Raw genomic sequence first — 18,676 nt, 5'->3', positions numbered from 1 at the left:
TTTATGCTTCTTTTGAGCCGGAGGTCTCTCGAAAACAGCCGTCCTACCTTGGTAGGAATAAGATCTGCGTACACTTTACCCTCTCCAGACCCCACGTTATGAATTTACTAGGTGGTTGTTGTTGTTGTTGTAAGCTATTTTCAACTTATAAACTGCTTAAAATAAGTTCATCCAAATAAATCCAACTATTTATTGGGGCGTATTTTAAGCACAAAATAACTTTAAGTTGGCCAGCCAAATACTCAAAAAAGCTAAAAACAGCTTAAAAACAGCTTATAAGCAAATAGTGAAATATGAGGAAAAAAGTGAAAAAATTTAAGTGGTCGTGGATGACTTCCATTAATATTCGAACATGGTGCCCTGTATTTAATTAAAATAAAATAAAAAAATTGAAGTTAGACATTGTATATCCAAATGAATTATGAATGACTAATGTCTCCCCCTAAAAGTCCAAGCTGGAGAAGATAGTGTTGTTCATCTTCGGCGGCAATGGAAGTTGTGGGTTATGGCCATTCACTCAGACCCTCACACCCACTTTCTCTCTTCAAGTTCAGACCAACCTTCAGCTCGGCTATTTTGATTTCCTTAAACAAACAGACCATAAAGTCTTTGCAAGGTCAATTTCTCTATTAAAGACACAAGATTTTCTGCTATTTGTTACTCTGCCAGTCAATTATTCTAAATGTTTTTTTTATTTGTGTTTCCTATAGTTTTTGAATTTTAATTTGTAAACAAGGAACAAAAAGGGGATCTATTTCATTCTTTCTTTCTTTTCTCATTCGCCATTGTGAAAAAATGGGATTTATCCTTCTGCTTTGCTAATATAAAGTTTGATAAGGTGTTCAAAATTAAATGATAAACATTTTTCTTTTCTGTTTTAAAGGTTCCCAGTTACAGGTGATGTCTAACAAATGATAACCACCATAGGAGTAGTATGATTTGGCTATCCAACGCTCATTTGATTAGACAACTGAGGTGAGAAATATAGATGACTAAAATGGTTGGAGAATGTCTAGTAACCATTAGTGTAAGATTAGAGCTGGATCAAGAATTTGAACAAGGCAGGTGCACCATTGCCTTTTAGTACACCTAAGCTGATATTCCACATAAATATAACCAGCAATGATTAAAACTTGGGTCTTGATCCTCTCAATTGACTCTTAGTTAAATGCCTTGATTGGACCCGAGTCTCTAGCCCAAATGTTTTCCCCTCAGGAGTAATTTGGTCTGCTGCATAAGAGAAACAATCAGGCTCATAAATTTTGTATTGAATTATCAAGTATTTGGTTGTGCTTTTAAAATAGAATTAATTGCTTTCCGTTAGTCTCCCTTAGGATGAAAGATCAGAGCCGGATCAAGAATTGCCTCTAAGTTCAATGGGATTTGTATTTGCTTGGTCTGATCAATTTTGTATCAATTTAGATTGACTTTTGACACTTTTAAAGTTAATTCAGTTCAATTATTTGGTTTTGATCCATTGAAGATAAACCAGTGATGTAACGAGTCCTATTCATTTACTATGTTCAGTTTCCACTTACATGGGAAGATTACCTAATGCTTGGTGAAAGATTGATGAATTTTCTTTTTGATGAAGTAATTGTTGTATTGATTGCATCAAGAAGATCCGGTAACAATACAAAATAGATTAGGGATGGATCCTAGATACAAAAACCTACCTATAGTTCATTGAGCCATTTCTCTAAAAGAGCAAAAAAGGGTTGGTTGTTAAGCCAAAAACAGAGAGCTAATGAAACAAAAGGGATGGCATCATTGGCATACCTCAAGGGGCACCAATCTCCCCCGGCGAAAACAGCAAGAATTGGAAAAAGGCTGCCGCCGTTTCTAGGACCGACCGACGCCTCACCCATGACCAATATGAGCTCGAAGCTTCCTTCGTGCGTCATCCGGGGTGATAAAAAAGAACCATACCCTGTTGACAGGAATTTGGAACCGCTAAGGAAAGGGGGTCGGATAAATAGTTGGGGAGTTAAATAGTTTACACGGGCTAAATCACTCCAGTTGAAGAGATTTATCAAGGATTTAGATTTCAAAGAAGAGTTGGGAGTTGAAATCTCATCAAAACATTTGTGATTCCTTTCTTTCCAAATACTCTAACAAATGCATGTTGATGTCATCTGCTAGATACTCCTGATACACCAAAAACTGACTGGAACATGTTCCACAAATCTGTAGCAGTTGAACAATGCAAAAAAAGGTGTTGACTGATTTTAAACTATACTGGCTCATAAAACATCTGTTTGTTAGCTGAAACTTCTTTCTACAGAGATTTTCTTGTGTCAAGAGTGCTTTTCTAATGGCCGTCCATGTAAAGCATATGATTTTTTGTGGGTACTTTTGTCCTCCAAATCAGCTTTCAAGGCTAGTGTTCAGTCCCTTCATTTTGTGCACACATTTACTATAACCTGCTTTCACTGTGTATGACTCCTTACTAGAGCTGCCCCATCTTAGTCATTCACTTGTTTGGGGTTAACAATGATGTCTTTTAGGATTCTGTAAAGGTCAAAGATCTTCCCAAGTTCCTATTCTTGCAAATATCTCCTGTGGTGAGTGTTCCATGAGTTCCCTGCTCTATTTTGCGCTATAGAGGAATCAGGGTCCACTGCTAACTGCTAGAGGCTCGGATGAGAATCCTTCAGGGGTTGGTTGTGAAGCCATTTGTCTTCCAGAAGCTCACTAGGTTCCCGTTTCCAACTGTGGAAGAGGCGTCAAGGAAGAAATCATCTCTAAGCTGGTTAATGTGTTTCCAAGTGCCAACACCACGAGGGGATCTGTTTTTCCTAGTGCACCAATGGTTTTGCTTCCCATGTTTGGTAGTTACCAGTTACCACCTTCTTTCAAAGACTTGTAGTTTCATGACCATATCTCCACCACCATTTTATTAACAAGCTGGTGTTGTGTTTAGATAAATCTTTGTCTCTCTGATACCCAGCCTCCTGGAATTTTCGGCTGACCTTTGACCATTTCAACAGATGAAATTTATGTCCTTCACTATTGCCTTTCCATAGGAAGGATCTTCTTACCTTGTTTAGTTGCTTCTGAACCTTTGAGGACATGGGAAAAAGGAGCATAATATAGGTAGTGATATTGTCTAGAACACTGATTAGACTCAACATTCTGATGGGTGAGGTATTGCATTTACCATGTGGCTAATTTTTTCTCCACCCTTTCAATGACTCCATTCCATACTGTTGATGCTTTGTATTTTGCTCACAGTGGTAGGCCTAGATAGTTATTGGGAAAGAGCCTATGCCACAACCCATAATTGTAGCCAATTTATCCACATTTACCACTAATTCGTGGAGGTAGAGAGGCTATTTCCAGCAGACCCTCGGCTCAAGTACAGCAAATCTAAGTACAAAGAAGAAGGCAACAATGTAGGAAAAAACATAGCAACTAACAAGGTAAGCAGTGCAAAGCTACAAGAAAGGAACAAGAACAACAAAATAGTGCAATAATAGCAACACAGTAAACCACAAACGATGATAGATATAAAATACAAGAACAACAATAATATGGCTAGTACAACCACAAACACCAACAAGCCTAAATCCTCGAAAAGCAAAACAACCATCCACTACCCAGTCTTAGGATCAAAAAATGTCAAAATGCAGCTTTTACTATCATTCAACACAAAACTGAAGCAACAAGTCATCAATTAAGAAATCCCAGGCTAGCAAGAAACACACAACAGTCAATAAACATAAGGCAGAGGTTCACAATACTTCAGTTACACGCCCAAACATAGTCAATAGCACAGGTTTTAAGGTCAACTTGGTTTCTTACCTGCTGTAAAGACAATCAAGATGTCACATTTTTGACGGACCTCCTACGGAAATATCTTAAACAGTGGTATTAGTCCTTTTGGACTCAACCTGTTGAGAAATAGAGTAGGTGTGAAAATTTGTGATGCTGAACGTCGGTGGTATTTACCGAGTTGAGGGAGTTTAATTTTACCTAGAGTTATAGCAACGCCGCAAGGCCATAAGTAAGGAGCTGAAGAAGTCTTCCTTGGAATCAATTCTATGGCGTCTGTGAGAATTTTAGATGTCCAAAGTGATATCGACCCAAGCTCCTTAGCTCAGATGCTGAAGCGGACCTAGAAGTTGCAGATTTTGAAGGCTCCTCTCTTCCCCCAGATCGATCTTCTCCAGTTCTTCACCGTTCGCGACCATTTGTTTCTGTTTGAATCTTCCATCGGCATTCTTAGTTGCCGGAAGGTACTAGATTGGAAGCGATGGTTTGTCTACTTTCCTAATGGAGGCTCTATCTGATTTTGTTTGTCTGTGTCTGTTTTTTTTTATTTTCGGAGTGGGCTTGTTTTTTGGGCCTAATCCTTTGTTTCTTTTTTCTTTCTTTTGGACCATGGTTTCTGTTTCTTTTTAATAAAAAGTGGCTATGGTCACTCCATTTGATTATTTTTTTTATAAAAAAAAAACAGCTTCTTGTGGATTTTGCACCTGTGAGGGGAGACCAAAGAAATTCTTGATTATGATTTTAAGAAAAAAGGTGTGAAGATGCAAGCTGTATAATTAGCATATATTGGTATAGGTGACTGCACCATATTCCTCATCATTTAGGACCAACAAGTCATTGAAAATCTTATTTTTTTCATTACAATCGTCGAATTGAGTAATATGTTTGGAAGCCAGAGAAAACTAAGCTAGTTTGCATCCCTACACAGTGACATAAGCTACAAGATTAAGATGTGGAGATGGTTTGCCCTTGCAGTCCCAGCAAATAATCATATGTTAATTCACTTATTTTAGTTGAATGCTTGAAGGAAATGCTGATGAATAAGGTTGAAGAGAGACCCCAAGTTTAAGACGATGCAACCAGTGATATATGTAATCATACGACTACACTCGTTAAAATGAGGGTGATGGTCATGGCTATATTAGCCTGTTTACAATTTTGGTTTGACCATCTGATAGCTGCTGATGAATTTGAGAAGATTTGTCCTTAATTTCTGTGTGGTGTAAAAGAGCCAGTATATGGTTGCAAATTGAAAGTTTTGATGTTTTCTCTAGTCTATATGGTATACTTCCCTGTAATGTTTTCATCCTCTGAGTAATAGAAATATTGAGTGTCATATATTCCTTGTAAACTCAATCAGAACTATTTGACTAGAATTCAATTAGAAAGTGGTAACTCGAGTGATTCACTTCCTCCACGAGCCATGCCAATTATTATGGGCTTGTTAATGTTGCTAAATCTTTGTTCTAATGGCAGTGAGTGCAGTAGCTTCTCCTGCTGGATTTGATGAAATGGTTTCTGGGAACCAGCGTAAGTATTACATGCTAGGTGGTAAAGGAGGAGTTGGGAAGACAAGTTGTGCTGCTTCACTTGCTGTAAAATTTGCAAATAATGGTCATCCCACTTTAGTAGTTTCAACTGATCCTGCACATTCTTTGAGTGATTCTTTTGCCCAGGTATGAGATAGTGTTTTTGTATTGCATTTCAGGCAGTTTTCTGAATCACTTTTTCCCTTTTTATTTTTGGACCTTTTTTCTTGTGTGACAAGATTCATTCAGTCTGCATGTTCTGATTGTAGGATTTGACTGGCGGGACACTAGTTCCAGTTGAAGGCCCGTATTCTCCATTATTTGCCCTTGAGGTTGTGAAAATCCTCTTCCTACTTTTCTTTGGTGATATCCAACCTTGAATTAATAATCTAGTATTGCTATGTTCTCCTCGCTTGAGGCCAGGGATGGAGGTGGCTGGGGATTTGGTACTAAACTAAATAGTGTCATGTTTAAGGCTCATTTTGAATACTATTTTCAATATGTCAGTTGAATCCTGAAAAGGCCAAGGAAGAATTTCGAAGTGCGACCCAGATAAGTGGAGGATCTGGTATCAAAGACTTTATGGACGGTATGGGCCTTGGGGTGCTTGCTGAACAGGTAAAATTGTTTTCCCTAAATTAAATCAAATCTTTGTGAGTTCTCTCCTTTAATAAGAGTGATAAAAGTGGAAAATAAGTCTTTTAGCTAGCCACATAAAGCTTAGGTTGCACTTACGAGGAGTAATGAAATTGAAGTCCTTTTCTTTTCTGTTTGATTCCCTCTGCCAGTTGCGTGTTTAGTTTTGACCTTCAATTTTCTTGACCAAAATAGAGTTAATTTCACTTGTTTCACTACTAATTTATTCCTACCCTTGCATGTGCAAGCTTGGGGAACTAAAGCTTGGAGAACTGCTGGATACACCCCCTCCTGGTCTAGATGAAGCCATTGCAATTTCAAAGGTGCCAGAACTTTTTATACTTCAAGTGTTTGTTCATATTTTCCATCAAAAGTGTTAATGTTTTCCATCAACCTAACTGGCTACAGATCTTCTTGTCAGGTTATGCAATTCCTTGAATCGCCGGAATATAATATGTTTACTCGTGTAGTGTTTGACACAGCCCCGACGGTGAGAACTGCATGATATGTCCTGTAAACTATGTTTTGGGAAGACATTCCTAATAGTTATTGGTTCTTCTCAGGGACATACTCTACGGCTCTTGTCTTTGCCAGACTTCTTGGATAAATCAATTGGAAAGATATTGAAGGTAGCAAATCTGTTCAACTGGATCTGCTTTTGATTGGAAAAGAAAATTTCATGAATGCAATAACATGATATGGACAGATTTTCTCTTTAGGAATCATCTTTCTTCTATCATGTAATTATTGATCAGTTGTTCTATCAGAGTAAATGTGTGAAAAAAGTGGATGATATATTTAACCTGATAAAAAAACCACTGCTGACAAATAACCAACCCGCAATGAATAGGGAAGGTATAATAATGCTCAAGGAATGCAGAAAGACCTTCACTTGTTGTGCTTATAGCTTCTCATCCTCTCATTCCCTGCATTGTGTTCCCAGTGTGCAATTACTTGGTTCCTTGGTTATGCTTTTCAAATTGTTTGCTGCTTAAAATTTCTCTTCCTTAAGAAAGGTAACTTTTTGGTTTATGGCTTTTAGTTGGACAGCTAGTTTCTTTCTGCAACTGAATGAAGGCTCTGGAATTCCTTTTCTATTTCAGCTGTCCTGTTATCATATATTCATATTTAAAGTACTCATGACCTGGTTCAAATTTGTAATCTACTTTTGTTCTACTCTGATAAACTCTTTTTCAGTTGAGACAGAAGATAGCTTCTGCCACTTCAGCAATAAAGTCTGTCTTTGGCCAGGAAGGAACGCCCAAGCCAGATGCTGTAAGCTTTACATAGTTAGGAATATGTACTGCTGGGTGTTCATGTGCATAACTCTTGTCAATCTCACATATTTTGTACGTGTGCAGGCAGATAAATTAGAGCGGTTAAGGGAGAGGATGATAAAAGTAAGGGAGCTTTTTCGTGACACAACCTCAACGGAATTTATCATAGTAACAATCCCCACGGTAATATTTGCTGTCTGGTGTTGTGCATGTTTTCCTAAATTTTCCTGATTGGGATCTGTTAGTATAAGCCAGTGAACCACTGTATACGGAGTAACTCTTAAGAGGGAGAGAAATCACCTATAGTGTGTTTTGTTTCCGCTAAGTTTAAACCATGGTCTCCAAGGTTTGCGTCACATAACTATTGTATTTATCTCACGGTTGAGCTTAAATTAAAAATTTAAAAAACTGAAGTGTACTTCTGGAAATACCAGTCTCAATTAAATATTAGCTATTGGTATGTTTTTAGTGTCATTTTTTCAAATTCAAAAGGATTTCAAGGCAAACAGGCAGTTTCCTGTACAGCGTAGAACTAACTAAACTCTAAATTGCCCCCCAGAGAAAATAAAACCTACTCCTTCTGGTTATCTGCCAACTACATCAAGTCTTAAAAGTTCACAAAAATCGCCTGAAACATTTTGGATTACGAGAAGTTTGTAAATTGAAAATGTTAGAGAAATACAATTAGTGTAGACTTTTATAGTGCAAAATACCCTGGTTTTGTTGCCATATGAAAAGAAGTGAGCTGCTTGTTGACTCGTGGTTCTCACTCTGTTTCCGGTGGGCGTCACCATGTGCCCTTTAGGTTATGGCAATTAGCGAATCATCCAGGTTGTGTGCTTCCTTAAAGATGGAAGATGTTCCTGTCAAGAGGCTTATTGCTAATCAGGTCCTTCCGACATCAGCCTCAGATTGTAAGTTCTGCTCAATGAAAAGAAAGGTTTGACCATCTTATGCCCATCTCAAATCTTTTTTTATTTTTAATGAAGTAAGAAGTGTATTAATAACAAAGCATCCAGAGGATGCAAGATTTACAGAAGTAGAGATAGAGCCCGTTTGGATGGGCTTAAAAAAAGTAACTTTTATGTATGAAGTGCTTTGAACTTTGAAGGGCTTAAATAAGCAGTTGAGTGTTTGAATAAAAGTGCTTAAATGAGGAAAATGATGTGAATTTTAGGGTTAAAAAAATAAAAAGGGTAGTTTGGGAATTTAGTTAAAATATAAGGGATATAAAAGCAATTTCCATGGTCAAAGAAAATGACTTTAAGCATTTAGAAAAAAAAGGTTAGGAATCCTAACTTTTCATTTTTGACTGACTTTAAGAACTTTATGGCTTAAAGTTAGCATTAGACAAACACGTCAAAAACTAAAAAGGGGCTTTAAGTTGGTTTTGACCAACTTAAAGCCCATCCAAACGGCCTCATAGTCAGCTCTAGAAAGGGAAAAAATAAAACCTATCATAATACAAAAGACTAGACAAAATATTATTGAATTGTCTATCTACATTATTACATAGAGACCCTATTATAGACACTATAATACAATCCTTTACCAATGTCCATGTAAACTTGGAGTACTTGTTAACAATCACAAACATGTATCTCTTACTCGCTTTGCTTTGAACCCTCATAGGTCCACATATCTATGTTTAACAGCTCTTGTGGTCGGGTTGTACTAACCATCTTCTTTGATTTGAATGAGGATTTGACATGTTTTCCTCTGGCACGTGCATCACACACCTTTTCTTCATAACATGGATTTTGGCAACCCAAGAACCAGGTCCTTGATATCAACTTGTTGAGTTGAGAGAAGCTTTCATGTCCTAGCCTTTTGTGCCATAATAGTGAGTCATTCTCATGTGCACCTTAGCTTATAGCTTAATTCCTCACGGGAGCCATGACGTCAGCTGTATATACATTTTTGTGTCTTTCTCCTCTAAGAACCAGGTTCTTGGTTTTGGAACTTGTAACAGTACAGTCATCTGAGGTGAATAGAACCTGGTTCCCTTTATCACACATCCATGACACACTCAATAGGCTGTGCTTCTATGCTTTGACATGATATATATTCTGAATTGCATGGGAGTGGGATTTTTCAATTTTTCCAATCCTAATGTTGTCTTTTTTCGCTTTCCATATTCCACACTCTCTCCTTGATAGGTTTCTAGTGAGTGAAAATTTTCCTTCTCTTGTCATGTGTTTAGAACAAGGACTACCCACATACCATATGCTTCTATTTTCACTCACCTTAGCCTTTCAGTCTTCATATTCAGTGGCTAAATCATATTATCAGGTTCTTCCATGGCCAGTAGGAATTGATTGTCCTCTTCAATGTCATCATCCTCATCATCACTTGAGGAGTTTTCCATGGAAGCTAGTGCTTTCCTTACTACTTGATCTATTTGAGTAGTCATCCTGCTTCTAGGAACTTGATCCCTGCTTTCTTTGTCAAGAACGTTCCTTCTCCACTCAGTCTCTCTTTCTAGACATTGCTGGATAAAGTGGTGAGGACTTCACATCTGTGGCATACCTCAGAGTTCCCCCTATCAGGTGCTCTTGAATTTGAGTTGTTACCTCTGTTTTATAGCCCTTCTCTCCTGATATCCTGCTTCTACGAACTTCATCACTGCTTTCTTTGTCACGAACATTCCTTCTCCACTCAGTCTCTCTTTCTGGACATTGCTGGATAAAGTGGCGAGGACTTCACATCTGTGGCATACCTCAGAGTTCCCCCTATCAGGTGCTCTTGAATTTGAGGTGCTACCTCTGTTTTATAGCCCTTCTCTCCTGATAATCCTTTGGAACCTCCAGGTTAGCATATCTTCATCAACATCTTGATTTTGGGTGGCTTTAAGGACCAGGTTCACATCCTTTCTTGGTGGAGCATTCTTCTGATTTTGGAATTTCTTCATTTCATAGGTCTTCAAGTTTTTCATGAGTTCATCCATAACATTGTCTCCAAATATTGCCTCCATTATTGTATTGACCTTGCTTTCCCAAGAGTCAGGCAAGATATCTAGAAGTTTTTCAGTCTTCTTCCTTCGAGGGATGACTTCTCCAGGAGAGTTCAATTCATTAGTGATGTCAATGAATTTATTGAACATCTCTTGAAGAGTTTTTCCTTTATGCATCTAATAATGCTCATATTGCCTATTGAGCAATGCAATCTTTGACTTCTTAACTTGGCTCGTCCCTTCATGTGTAGTTTGCAAACCACATACTTGTTTTGCATTATTGCATGAAGACATTTGACTATACTCATCAGGTTCAATGCCACAAATAAGAACCTTTTTGGCTTTGGCATTCTTTTGGACTGCCTTGGTGTCTTCATCAGTTAACTCATCCCTAGTCTTGGGACCATTTTCTCCCCCGTTGTCATCCTTGGCCATGGGGATTTTTGGACCTTGTTCAATAATATTCCATAGCTGTAGGTCCTCTCCAACAATAAAGTCCTGCATCCCTACTTTCCACCAACCATAATATTTTCCATTAAAGGATGGTGGCCTTGTTGTCGATTGTCCTTGAACTCTTGGTAGTGCAGCCCTCTTTAGTCTTTCAAGGTGTTAGCCTTTTGAAAGAACCTGCTTTGGTACTAATTGTTATTTTATGTTGTCACTTATGTACTGAAGAAGAAGGTTCTTCAGTTACTATTCAAGAAGTAAATGTGGAACAAATAATCAACACAATGACTTTTACATGGAGAACTCGCTCCTGGGAGTCAAAAGCCACGACCCACCCCGTAGGCTTTTCTCCCAAATTTCTGCTAAATTTGTGCAACTTTTTAGGCTACAACTTTATAATCAAGGGACTACCTCATAGACCATTCCCCTCTACAAATCTCCCTAATTGTAGCTACTTCTTTCAATGCTCTACCAGTGTTGAAAACCCTTACAATTCAAACACCTAATACAAATTTTCTATGAACGTAAAAGGTTACAATATAAGCTCAAAGAATCAAACTTGACAACAGGAACTGTAATGATAAATCTTGATAGAAACAGGTTCTTCACGCTGCCAGTTGACTCTTTCTCATACAAAGTCACTTGGAAAAAATTCTCTCTTTAAGTGTTCTCTTCTTGTTGTGTGGGTCTTCAATAGCATCAATGCAATGATTTACATAGGATTAGGAATGACCGCTTCTTGTTCTCCTAATCCTTGAAGAATAAATTCAAGAATCCAAGCACCTAATCCAAGTTTGACTTGGTTTCCATTTGTGCGTCAGCCTCTTTGTTTTCTCCAATTTTCGAAGCACTTTCCATGTATGCAAATTTAGTAATATTTCCATCTTGATTTCTTGTTTTTTAATCCATATGATTTAGCCGTAATCCCAGCTCCTCAAGGAATCCTTCATGCACTTAGAATCTGCTTTGCGCCTGATCAACAGTTTTCAGTAGTCTACTGTAAGGACCTGGTACTTCTATAGTTAGCTCTTGCAGTAGACATGTTAAGGAATTGATTCTTCAGTAGTTGTTTGTCATAAACAATACCTGTTCTTATTTGAGACATATGTAACATCTGGTTCTTGCATCATATTTGTTATGTTTGTTGATCATCAAAACTCCATGTGGAATAGCTCATGGCTCCTAGCTCAACAGATATGTAGTCGAGTACCTACTCTATGTACAATTTAGAAACTGTCTCCATATATCATATCCAACGGGTTCGTACGTTTTCCCTGTTCTCTTTCCAATTCATAATGTGCAAATTCCAAGTCTCTTTTCTTTTTATTTACTTTTTAAAAAAAATTTATGCGGTTGGTTCTCTTATTTATGAATGAAATTTAAATAAGTTTTCTGCTGTACAACACAGATGAAATATTTTTGACCACTTCCAGTTGCAGTCTCTAAGTACAGGAAGCAAAATAGAACTAATATGATAATATTACTGAGAATTTTCTCCATGTAGATGATCGCTTTGTTTTTCTTTAATATGCATCTGAATTGACTTTCTGGAATTTTCTATGTAGTTCTAGCTACGAATAACTGATGGTTGAAGTATCACAGGACCAAAGTCGTGCTCTGGATATGATCCAGAATGACCAAGAGCTCTCTAGCCTGATGTTGGTCCAGGCACCCCTTGTTGATGTAGAGATCAGAGGTGTTCCAGCTCTTCAGTTTTTAGGGGACATTGTCTGGAAATAAAGAAAAAGAACTTGACACTGCATCAGCTAATCAGGTACATTCTTGTATTCACTATCCATTTTGTGTGATTTGTCCTCTTTACCCATTACGTTAAAATGTCACTCTTGAAGTTCAGGCAGTAACCTTTTAATATTCTCCTCTGCAGCTTACCTTAGTTGTCTCTGGGGATTATTGCTAATTTGACATGGCACTATTGCACTGGTCTTGTCCTTTTATTCTTTCTTTGGGATGACCGAGTGGACATTTCTTTTATTTGTTGTATAAACAAAGTATTAACTCAATGATGATATCCTGGAATTGTGATGGAAGTGTCAAATGGCTGCACATATGCTACAGCCTTATCATTTTCTTTTGCTAATGTTTTTTTGATATAATCTGCATTTATACAAGCTTCTTTTTCTGAATGATACAGATGTTTCCAGTGGCATTTGTCAACAAACTGCATCGATGGACTATGAGCACCCAAGTCTTTTGATGCTCTTGCTCTAACTAGTGAACACAAATACATGCGATACTCGTGTTATTTTGCTATGTTACAGGAAAATACACAGTGGGAGTTGCCTTGGGATGAGTCAACATTTGAAATAAAAAAGATCGTGGCGAAGCACTAGTGAAACAAGTAAACTAGATGTGAATCAACCGTTTATATTTTTCTTTTCCTGGGACATAGTGAACTTGTTTTGTTGTATAAATGGGCTATACGATGCTTTTTATTTTGTGGATTTCAAAACTGCTAAGAAATGGCTTGTGTCCTTACATAGATATGCTTCTGCGTTTATTTTCTGTCAAACTTGGTATAGTATATTCTTCTAGTTCTAATAAACAAGTAAAATGGGAAAAAGTGATTAAAAGTGACAAAAAAGTTTCAAAATTAAGAAAAAGTGACGTAAGTCTTAATTATTGAATAGAGGTGACAATTTTAAGACTAGTGTTAATGACACTAATTTTAAAACTCTGAAGTTTTATTATTTATACAAAGACTCTATATTCCACACCCCTTTTGCTGCCACTGCCGTCCCCACCCCTTCTGTCGCTATCGTTATTCCCACCCCTTTTATCGCTGCCATCGTCACCATCACCTCCTCCTCCTCTTCCTCCTTCACTACCATCATTGCCTCCTTTTTTTCTCCTCCACCATCACCACCACATTTTTCTCCTCCACCATTACAACCACTGCCGCAACAACCATCATCTCCTTCTCTATCACCACCACCTCTTCCTCATCCTTCATCATCATCGCCATAGCTACCATCACCTCATCATGCGGTCTTGGATTGCTTCTCCAAGACTGTCACCTTATGCATGCTTGGCATTCCTCCGATTATGTGGACGGGTACTGTTAGCCATATGCCTAGGGGTGTGATCTCTTTTCTGAGGGCACGATAGTTGGTAGGAAAAGGGTGTCTTGCATATCTTGCTTATGTTCGTGATACTAGCCCGATGCTCCTTCTCTTGAGTCAGCTCTAGTGGTTAGAGAGTTTCTTGATGTGTTTCCTACTGATTTACCGGGTCTCCTTCCTGATCGTGATATTGATTTCGGCATTGATGTTGAGCTGGGCACTCAGCCAATTCCTATTCCACCTAATTGGATGGCTCCAACTGAGTTGAGGGAGCTTAAGGAGCAGCTCAAGGACCTTTTGAGCAAGGGGTTCACTAGACCCAGTGTATCATCTTGGGGTGCTCCTGTCCTATTCGTGAAGAAGAAGAATGGTACCTTGCGTATGTGAATTGAATACAGGCAGCTGAACAAGGTGACTGTAGCACCCCCTTTGGTAGGATGTCACTTGCGAAACAAAAGCTAGTTTTACTTTTTTTTTTAAAACACAAATAGTCAACACTGTTGCGGGTCCATAAAACACACAAAACTTGAATCAGTAGTTATTACAAAACTATTATCCTCCTTTGTGCAAAATAACAAGCCAACATATAAACGTAGTACAGACATGACTTGAGTTAAAAGCACACTCCAAAATAGCAAAACTAGTCACCCTGTTCAAGTTACAAGCATATAGTTTTATTTTCCCAAGCCACATGTATCATGTACAAGTCCCCCAAAATATTTACAAAAACTAGATGCATATGCAGATGTGATCTTCACAAGGGCTCCAAAAAGTCTACACCAAATGTCCATCTTCATACCTCGTCCCGCACATTACCTACGATAGAAAATAACTATCGCTAAGCATAAAGCTTAGTGGTATAAAAACTTTGGGCTTGGAGCCATCAAATTCTTCAACTCCCTGGTTCATCGCAGGTGGATCAATAAGGTAAAAGTAAGCCCAAGTGAACAAGTATGTCAAAGTATCGAATACAAACCTTGAAGAGTTTCAAAATCAATATCAATATTCGAAGGCTCAAGTATCAAGAAACTTATAATTCAATTCGAAAGAGTTGTTAAATAATCAATTTCGCCCAATAGGTACGTCATGCCTTCACACTAAGCATAATCAATATCAAGACGGACCAAAGCCCCGAAATCAAGAAGGACCGAAGCCCATATCAAGAGGGTCGTCACCTAATATCAAGAGAATCAAGAACCATGTTGAAAGTGGCTTTCCACTCGTACTCGAGAATGGGCGAAACTCCATCATCAAGACAAAATATAAATCCAAAGTCAAGATGGGCAAGATCCGAATCGAGAGGCATGCCAATATCGATGACAAGTCACCGTAACAAGAAGGACAAAGTCCCATCAAGAATGCAAAATGATCAAGCAATTCATACAAGTGGACGGTTTAGCGAAAGTTTTGCAATACTTGAGCTAATAGTCATACCAAAATACAAAACGAGGAGAAAGGAAACAACCCATAAAAATACTTCAAATTTCAAAAAATAAAATATTTTAAGTTCAAGTTTATACACAAACCTTGGCGTTTTAGCATACAACAGGTTCTACCACAACTCGAGGAGCTCAATTCCTCTCCGCCATAGAGCAACCAAAATCCACTTCGTCAAACAGTTTCTCTTAGCTTGTATAAGCACATATACACCTTAAATACACAATAAAATATCTACTTAAGTTTAAAAGTCTCATCATATCAAAACTAAACATGAAATTAAGAAAAATCAGCCCAAACTATTCAAATCGGAATTTTGGACAGCCTACTGTCCTGTAGTGTTGCTCAGTTTTGAAGGGGTAAATGTGGTAGGTAGGCTTTGTGGCCTCAATGAAAGTTATATACATGTGTCTTAGGGTCGCATAAAATTTTGAATCACCCCTATAGCAATTCTGTACAAAAAGATATGCCCAAAATACCAACAGCTGTCCATGTAGGATTTCCAAAACAAAATTTGGGCAGCACCTCCCCTACACTTCATCACCCTTTTTTGAGCTTCTAAAAGAAAAACTGGATTTCTGAGCCTAGATGAAAGTTATATACCTATGAAATATCTTTCCAAAACATCTTGAATAACTCAAAACAAAGATTTACACAATGAGTTATACTAATATTACTAACGACAGTCATATCCAAAAATAGGTTTGCTACCAAGAACAGAAACCTCCTCGCTGCCCCAACTATAAATTTTACGTTGTTAAACACCGCTACTTAACCGAAGAATACTTTAGATAATTAATTGATGGAACGAAATCAGAGGGCTTACCTTAATTGGCCAAACCCGTAGCTCTCTTTCTCCTTTCTCTTGATTTTTCTCTCAAGTCTTTCTAAGTTTAAGGCTGAAAAATGACTTCTTAGTCATCTTAACATGTATATATATGCTCCCTTAAAGTGTGACACGCGGCATCTCCTAGGGTGACACATGTCTAGCCCCTAGGGCGCCACCTCATCTATACGCCCAATCCAAAGTTGCCACGTGGCAATATGCGGTCCACCCTAAGTAGGTGTGTCACTACTTGGTCCAAGTAGGTGCATCACCTACTTGTTTCAAGTAGGTGCTAGGCCTCCTTTTCCCTCTTTTGTGGTTTTGTAATCTCGTTTTACTTTAAGAACCTATGTAATCCTTGCTACTTAAGCTTGATGTGTACTCAAGTAGCTTTTCTATGTAAGACATCCCAATCAATAGCTTACGTAGAACTTCATAGATAACGTGGATCACTTGGCAATCCTTCAGAAAAAACCACAAAAGAAAAATCAGGGTGTTACAATGACCATCAAGAATAGGTATCCTATGCCGTTGATTGATAATTTATTTGACCAACTTTAGGGTGCATTAATATTCTCTAAGATAGACTTGAGATTGAGCTACCACCAGCTGAGGAATAGGGTAGCGGACATCCCTAACATTGCCTTTAGGACTTAATACGACCATTATGAGTTTTAGGACTCAATACGACCATTATGAGTTCTTAGTCATGTCTTTTGGGTTGACTAATATCCCAACAACATTCATGGAGTTGATGAACCGTGTGTTCAGACCCTATTTGGATTCATTTATGATAGTGTTCATCAACGACATCCTAGTCTACTCTGAGAGTAGGGAGCAACATGAGCAGCATCTGAGGGTTGTACTCTAGACCTTGCGAGACCAATAGTTGTATGCCAAATTCACTAAGTGTGAATTTTTGCTTGAGTCTGTGACATTCTCGGGGTAAGTGGTGTCCAAGGATGGGATTATGGTTGATCCGACGAAGATTGACGCTATTTGTGATTGGCTAGGCCTACTTCGGCTACCGAGGTTTGCAGTTTCATCAGTTTGGTAGGCTACTACAAGTGATTTGTGGAGGGTTTTTCTTCGATAGCGGAACCTTTGACTAGATTGACTTAGAAGAGAGTTCCTTTCCAGTAGTACAACGAGTGTGAGGTGAGCTTTCTAAAGCTCAAGGCCTTGTTGACTTCAACTCCGATATTGACTCTTTCTGTTGAGGGCCATGGGTTTACGGTCTACTGTGATGCTTTCGGTACGGGATTGGGTTTTGTGTTGATATAGCAGGGCTGAGTTATTGCATATGCTTCTAGGTATCTCTTCACGAGAATAACTACCTTATCCATGACTTAGAGTTGGTGGCAGTAGTCTTCGCATTGAAGATTTGGCGGCATTATCTATATAGAGTTCACTGCAAGGTGTTCACTAGCCATCGTAGTTTTCAACATATCTTCAGCCAGAGGGACCTTAATTTGAGACAGTGCAGGTGGTTGGAGTTACTGAAGGATTATGATATCTTAATTTTTTATCACCCTGACAAGGCTAATGTGGTAGCAGATGCCTTGAGCCAAAAGGTAGTGAGTATGGGGAGTTTGGTTTTCTTGGTCGTGGAGGAGCGACCTATGGATTCATATATCCAATCCCTAGCCAACCAGATGGTTAGACTTGATATTTATGAGCTGGCAGGGTACTTGCTTGTATGGAGGCTAGATCTTCTTTGATGGAGTAGATTCGAGAACAATAGCTTGATGATCAATAATTGAGGGTAATTCATGATATGGTGCTTAGTGGAGAGGCTAGGAAGGCGATCTTAGATCCAGAGGGTGTTCTGAGGATTGAAGGTCGTATCTCTGTTCCTAGAGTTGGAGACTTATTTAGGCTGATTCTGGAGGAGTCCTATTATTCTAGATATTCTATTCATCACGAATGGTACCTTGCGTATGTGTATTAACTACAGGTAGTTGAGCAAGGTGACCATTAAGAACAGGTATCCTATGATGTGGATTGATGATTTATTTGACCAACTTCAGGTTGCAACAGGGTTCTCTAAGATAGACTTGAGATCAGGCTACCACCAGCTATGGATTAGGGCAACATACATCCCTAAGACTGCCTTTAAGACTCAATACGACCATTATGAGTTCTTAGTCATGTCTTTTGGGTTGACTAATACCCCAACATCAATCATGGATTTGATAAACCATGTGTTCAGGCCCTATTTGGACTCATTTATGATAGTGCTCATTAATGACATCCTAGTCTACTCTAAGAGTAGAGAGCAACATGAGCAGCATTCGAGGGTTGTACTCCAGACCTTTCGAGACATGCCGAATTCTCTAAGTGTGAATTTTGGCTTGAGTTGTGACATTCTTCAGGCACGTGGTGTCCAAGGATAAGATTATGGTGGATCTGGCAAAGATCACCGCCATTCGTGATTGGGCTAGGCCTACTTTAGCTACTGAGGTTCGTAGTTTCATCTGTTTGGTAGGCTACTACAGGCGGTTTCTGGAGGGGTTTTCTTTGATAACGACACCTTTGACTTGATTGACTTAGAAAAATGTTCCTTTCTAGTGATCTGACGAGTGTGAGGCAAGTTTTTTGAAGCTCAAGGCCTTATTAACTTCAACTCTGATATGACTCTTTCTGTTAAGGGCCATGGGTTTACAATCTATTGTGATATTTTCGGTGCGGGCTTGGGTTTTGTGTTAATGTAGTAG

General features: G+C 38.5%; 1 protein-coding gene across 3 annotated transcripts; it reads left to right on the top strand.

The window, feature by feature from the left end:
- The first annotated feature begins 385 nt into the window (after positions 1-385).
- Positions 386-13,097, top strand: LOC129900987 (ATPase GET3B-like). Of its 3 annotated transcripts, none has more exons than XM_055976429.1 (12): positions 386-616; positions 5,251-5,450; positions 5,573-5,635; positions 5,811-5,921; positions 6,188-6,262; positions 6,361-6,429; positions 6,503-6,568; positions 7,137-7,214; positions 7,301-7,399; positions 8,022-8,156; positions 12,219-12,390; positions 12,769-13,097. In XM_055976429.1, the coding sequence occupies exons 1-11, from the start codon at positions 490-492 to the stop codon at positions 12,354-12,356; spliced, it is 1,161 nt and encodes a 386-aa protein (XP_055832404.1). In that variant the 5' UTR covers positions 386-489; the 3' UTR covers positions 12,357-12,390; positions 12,769-13,097. The 3 variants fall into 3 exon arrangements, with proteins under 3 accessions (XP_055832404.1, XP_055833007.1, XP_055833680.1); XM_055977032.1 differs by lacking the exon at positions 12,769-13,097 and adding an exon at positions 12,502-12,664; XM_055977705.1 differs by lacking the exon at positions 8,022-8,156.
- Positions 13,098-18,676: the final 5,579 nt, after the last annotated feature.

The sequence above is a fragment of the Solanum dulcamara genome, chromosome 1, assembly GCF_947179165.1.
Source record: "Solanum dulcamara chromosome 1, daSolDulc1.2, whole genome shotgun sequence".
NCBI lineage: Eukaryota > Viridiplantae > Streptophyta > Magnoliopsida > Solanales > Solanaceae > Solanum > Solanum dulcamara.
Note: the sequence above shows the minus strand (reverse complement) of the source record. Positions and strands in the feature narration are given on the sequence as shown.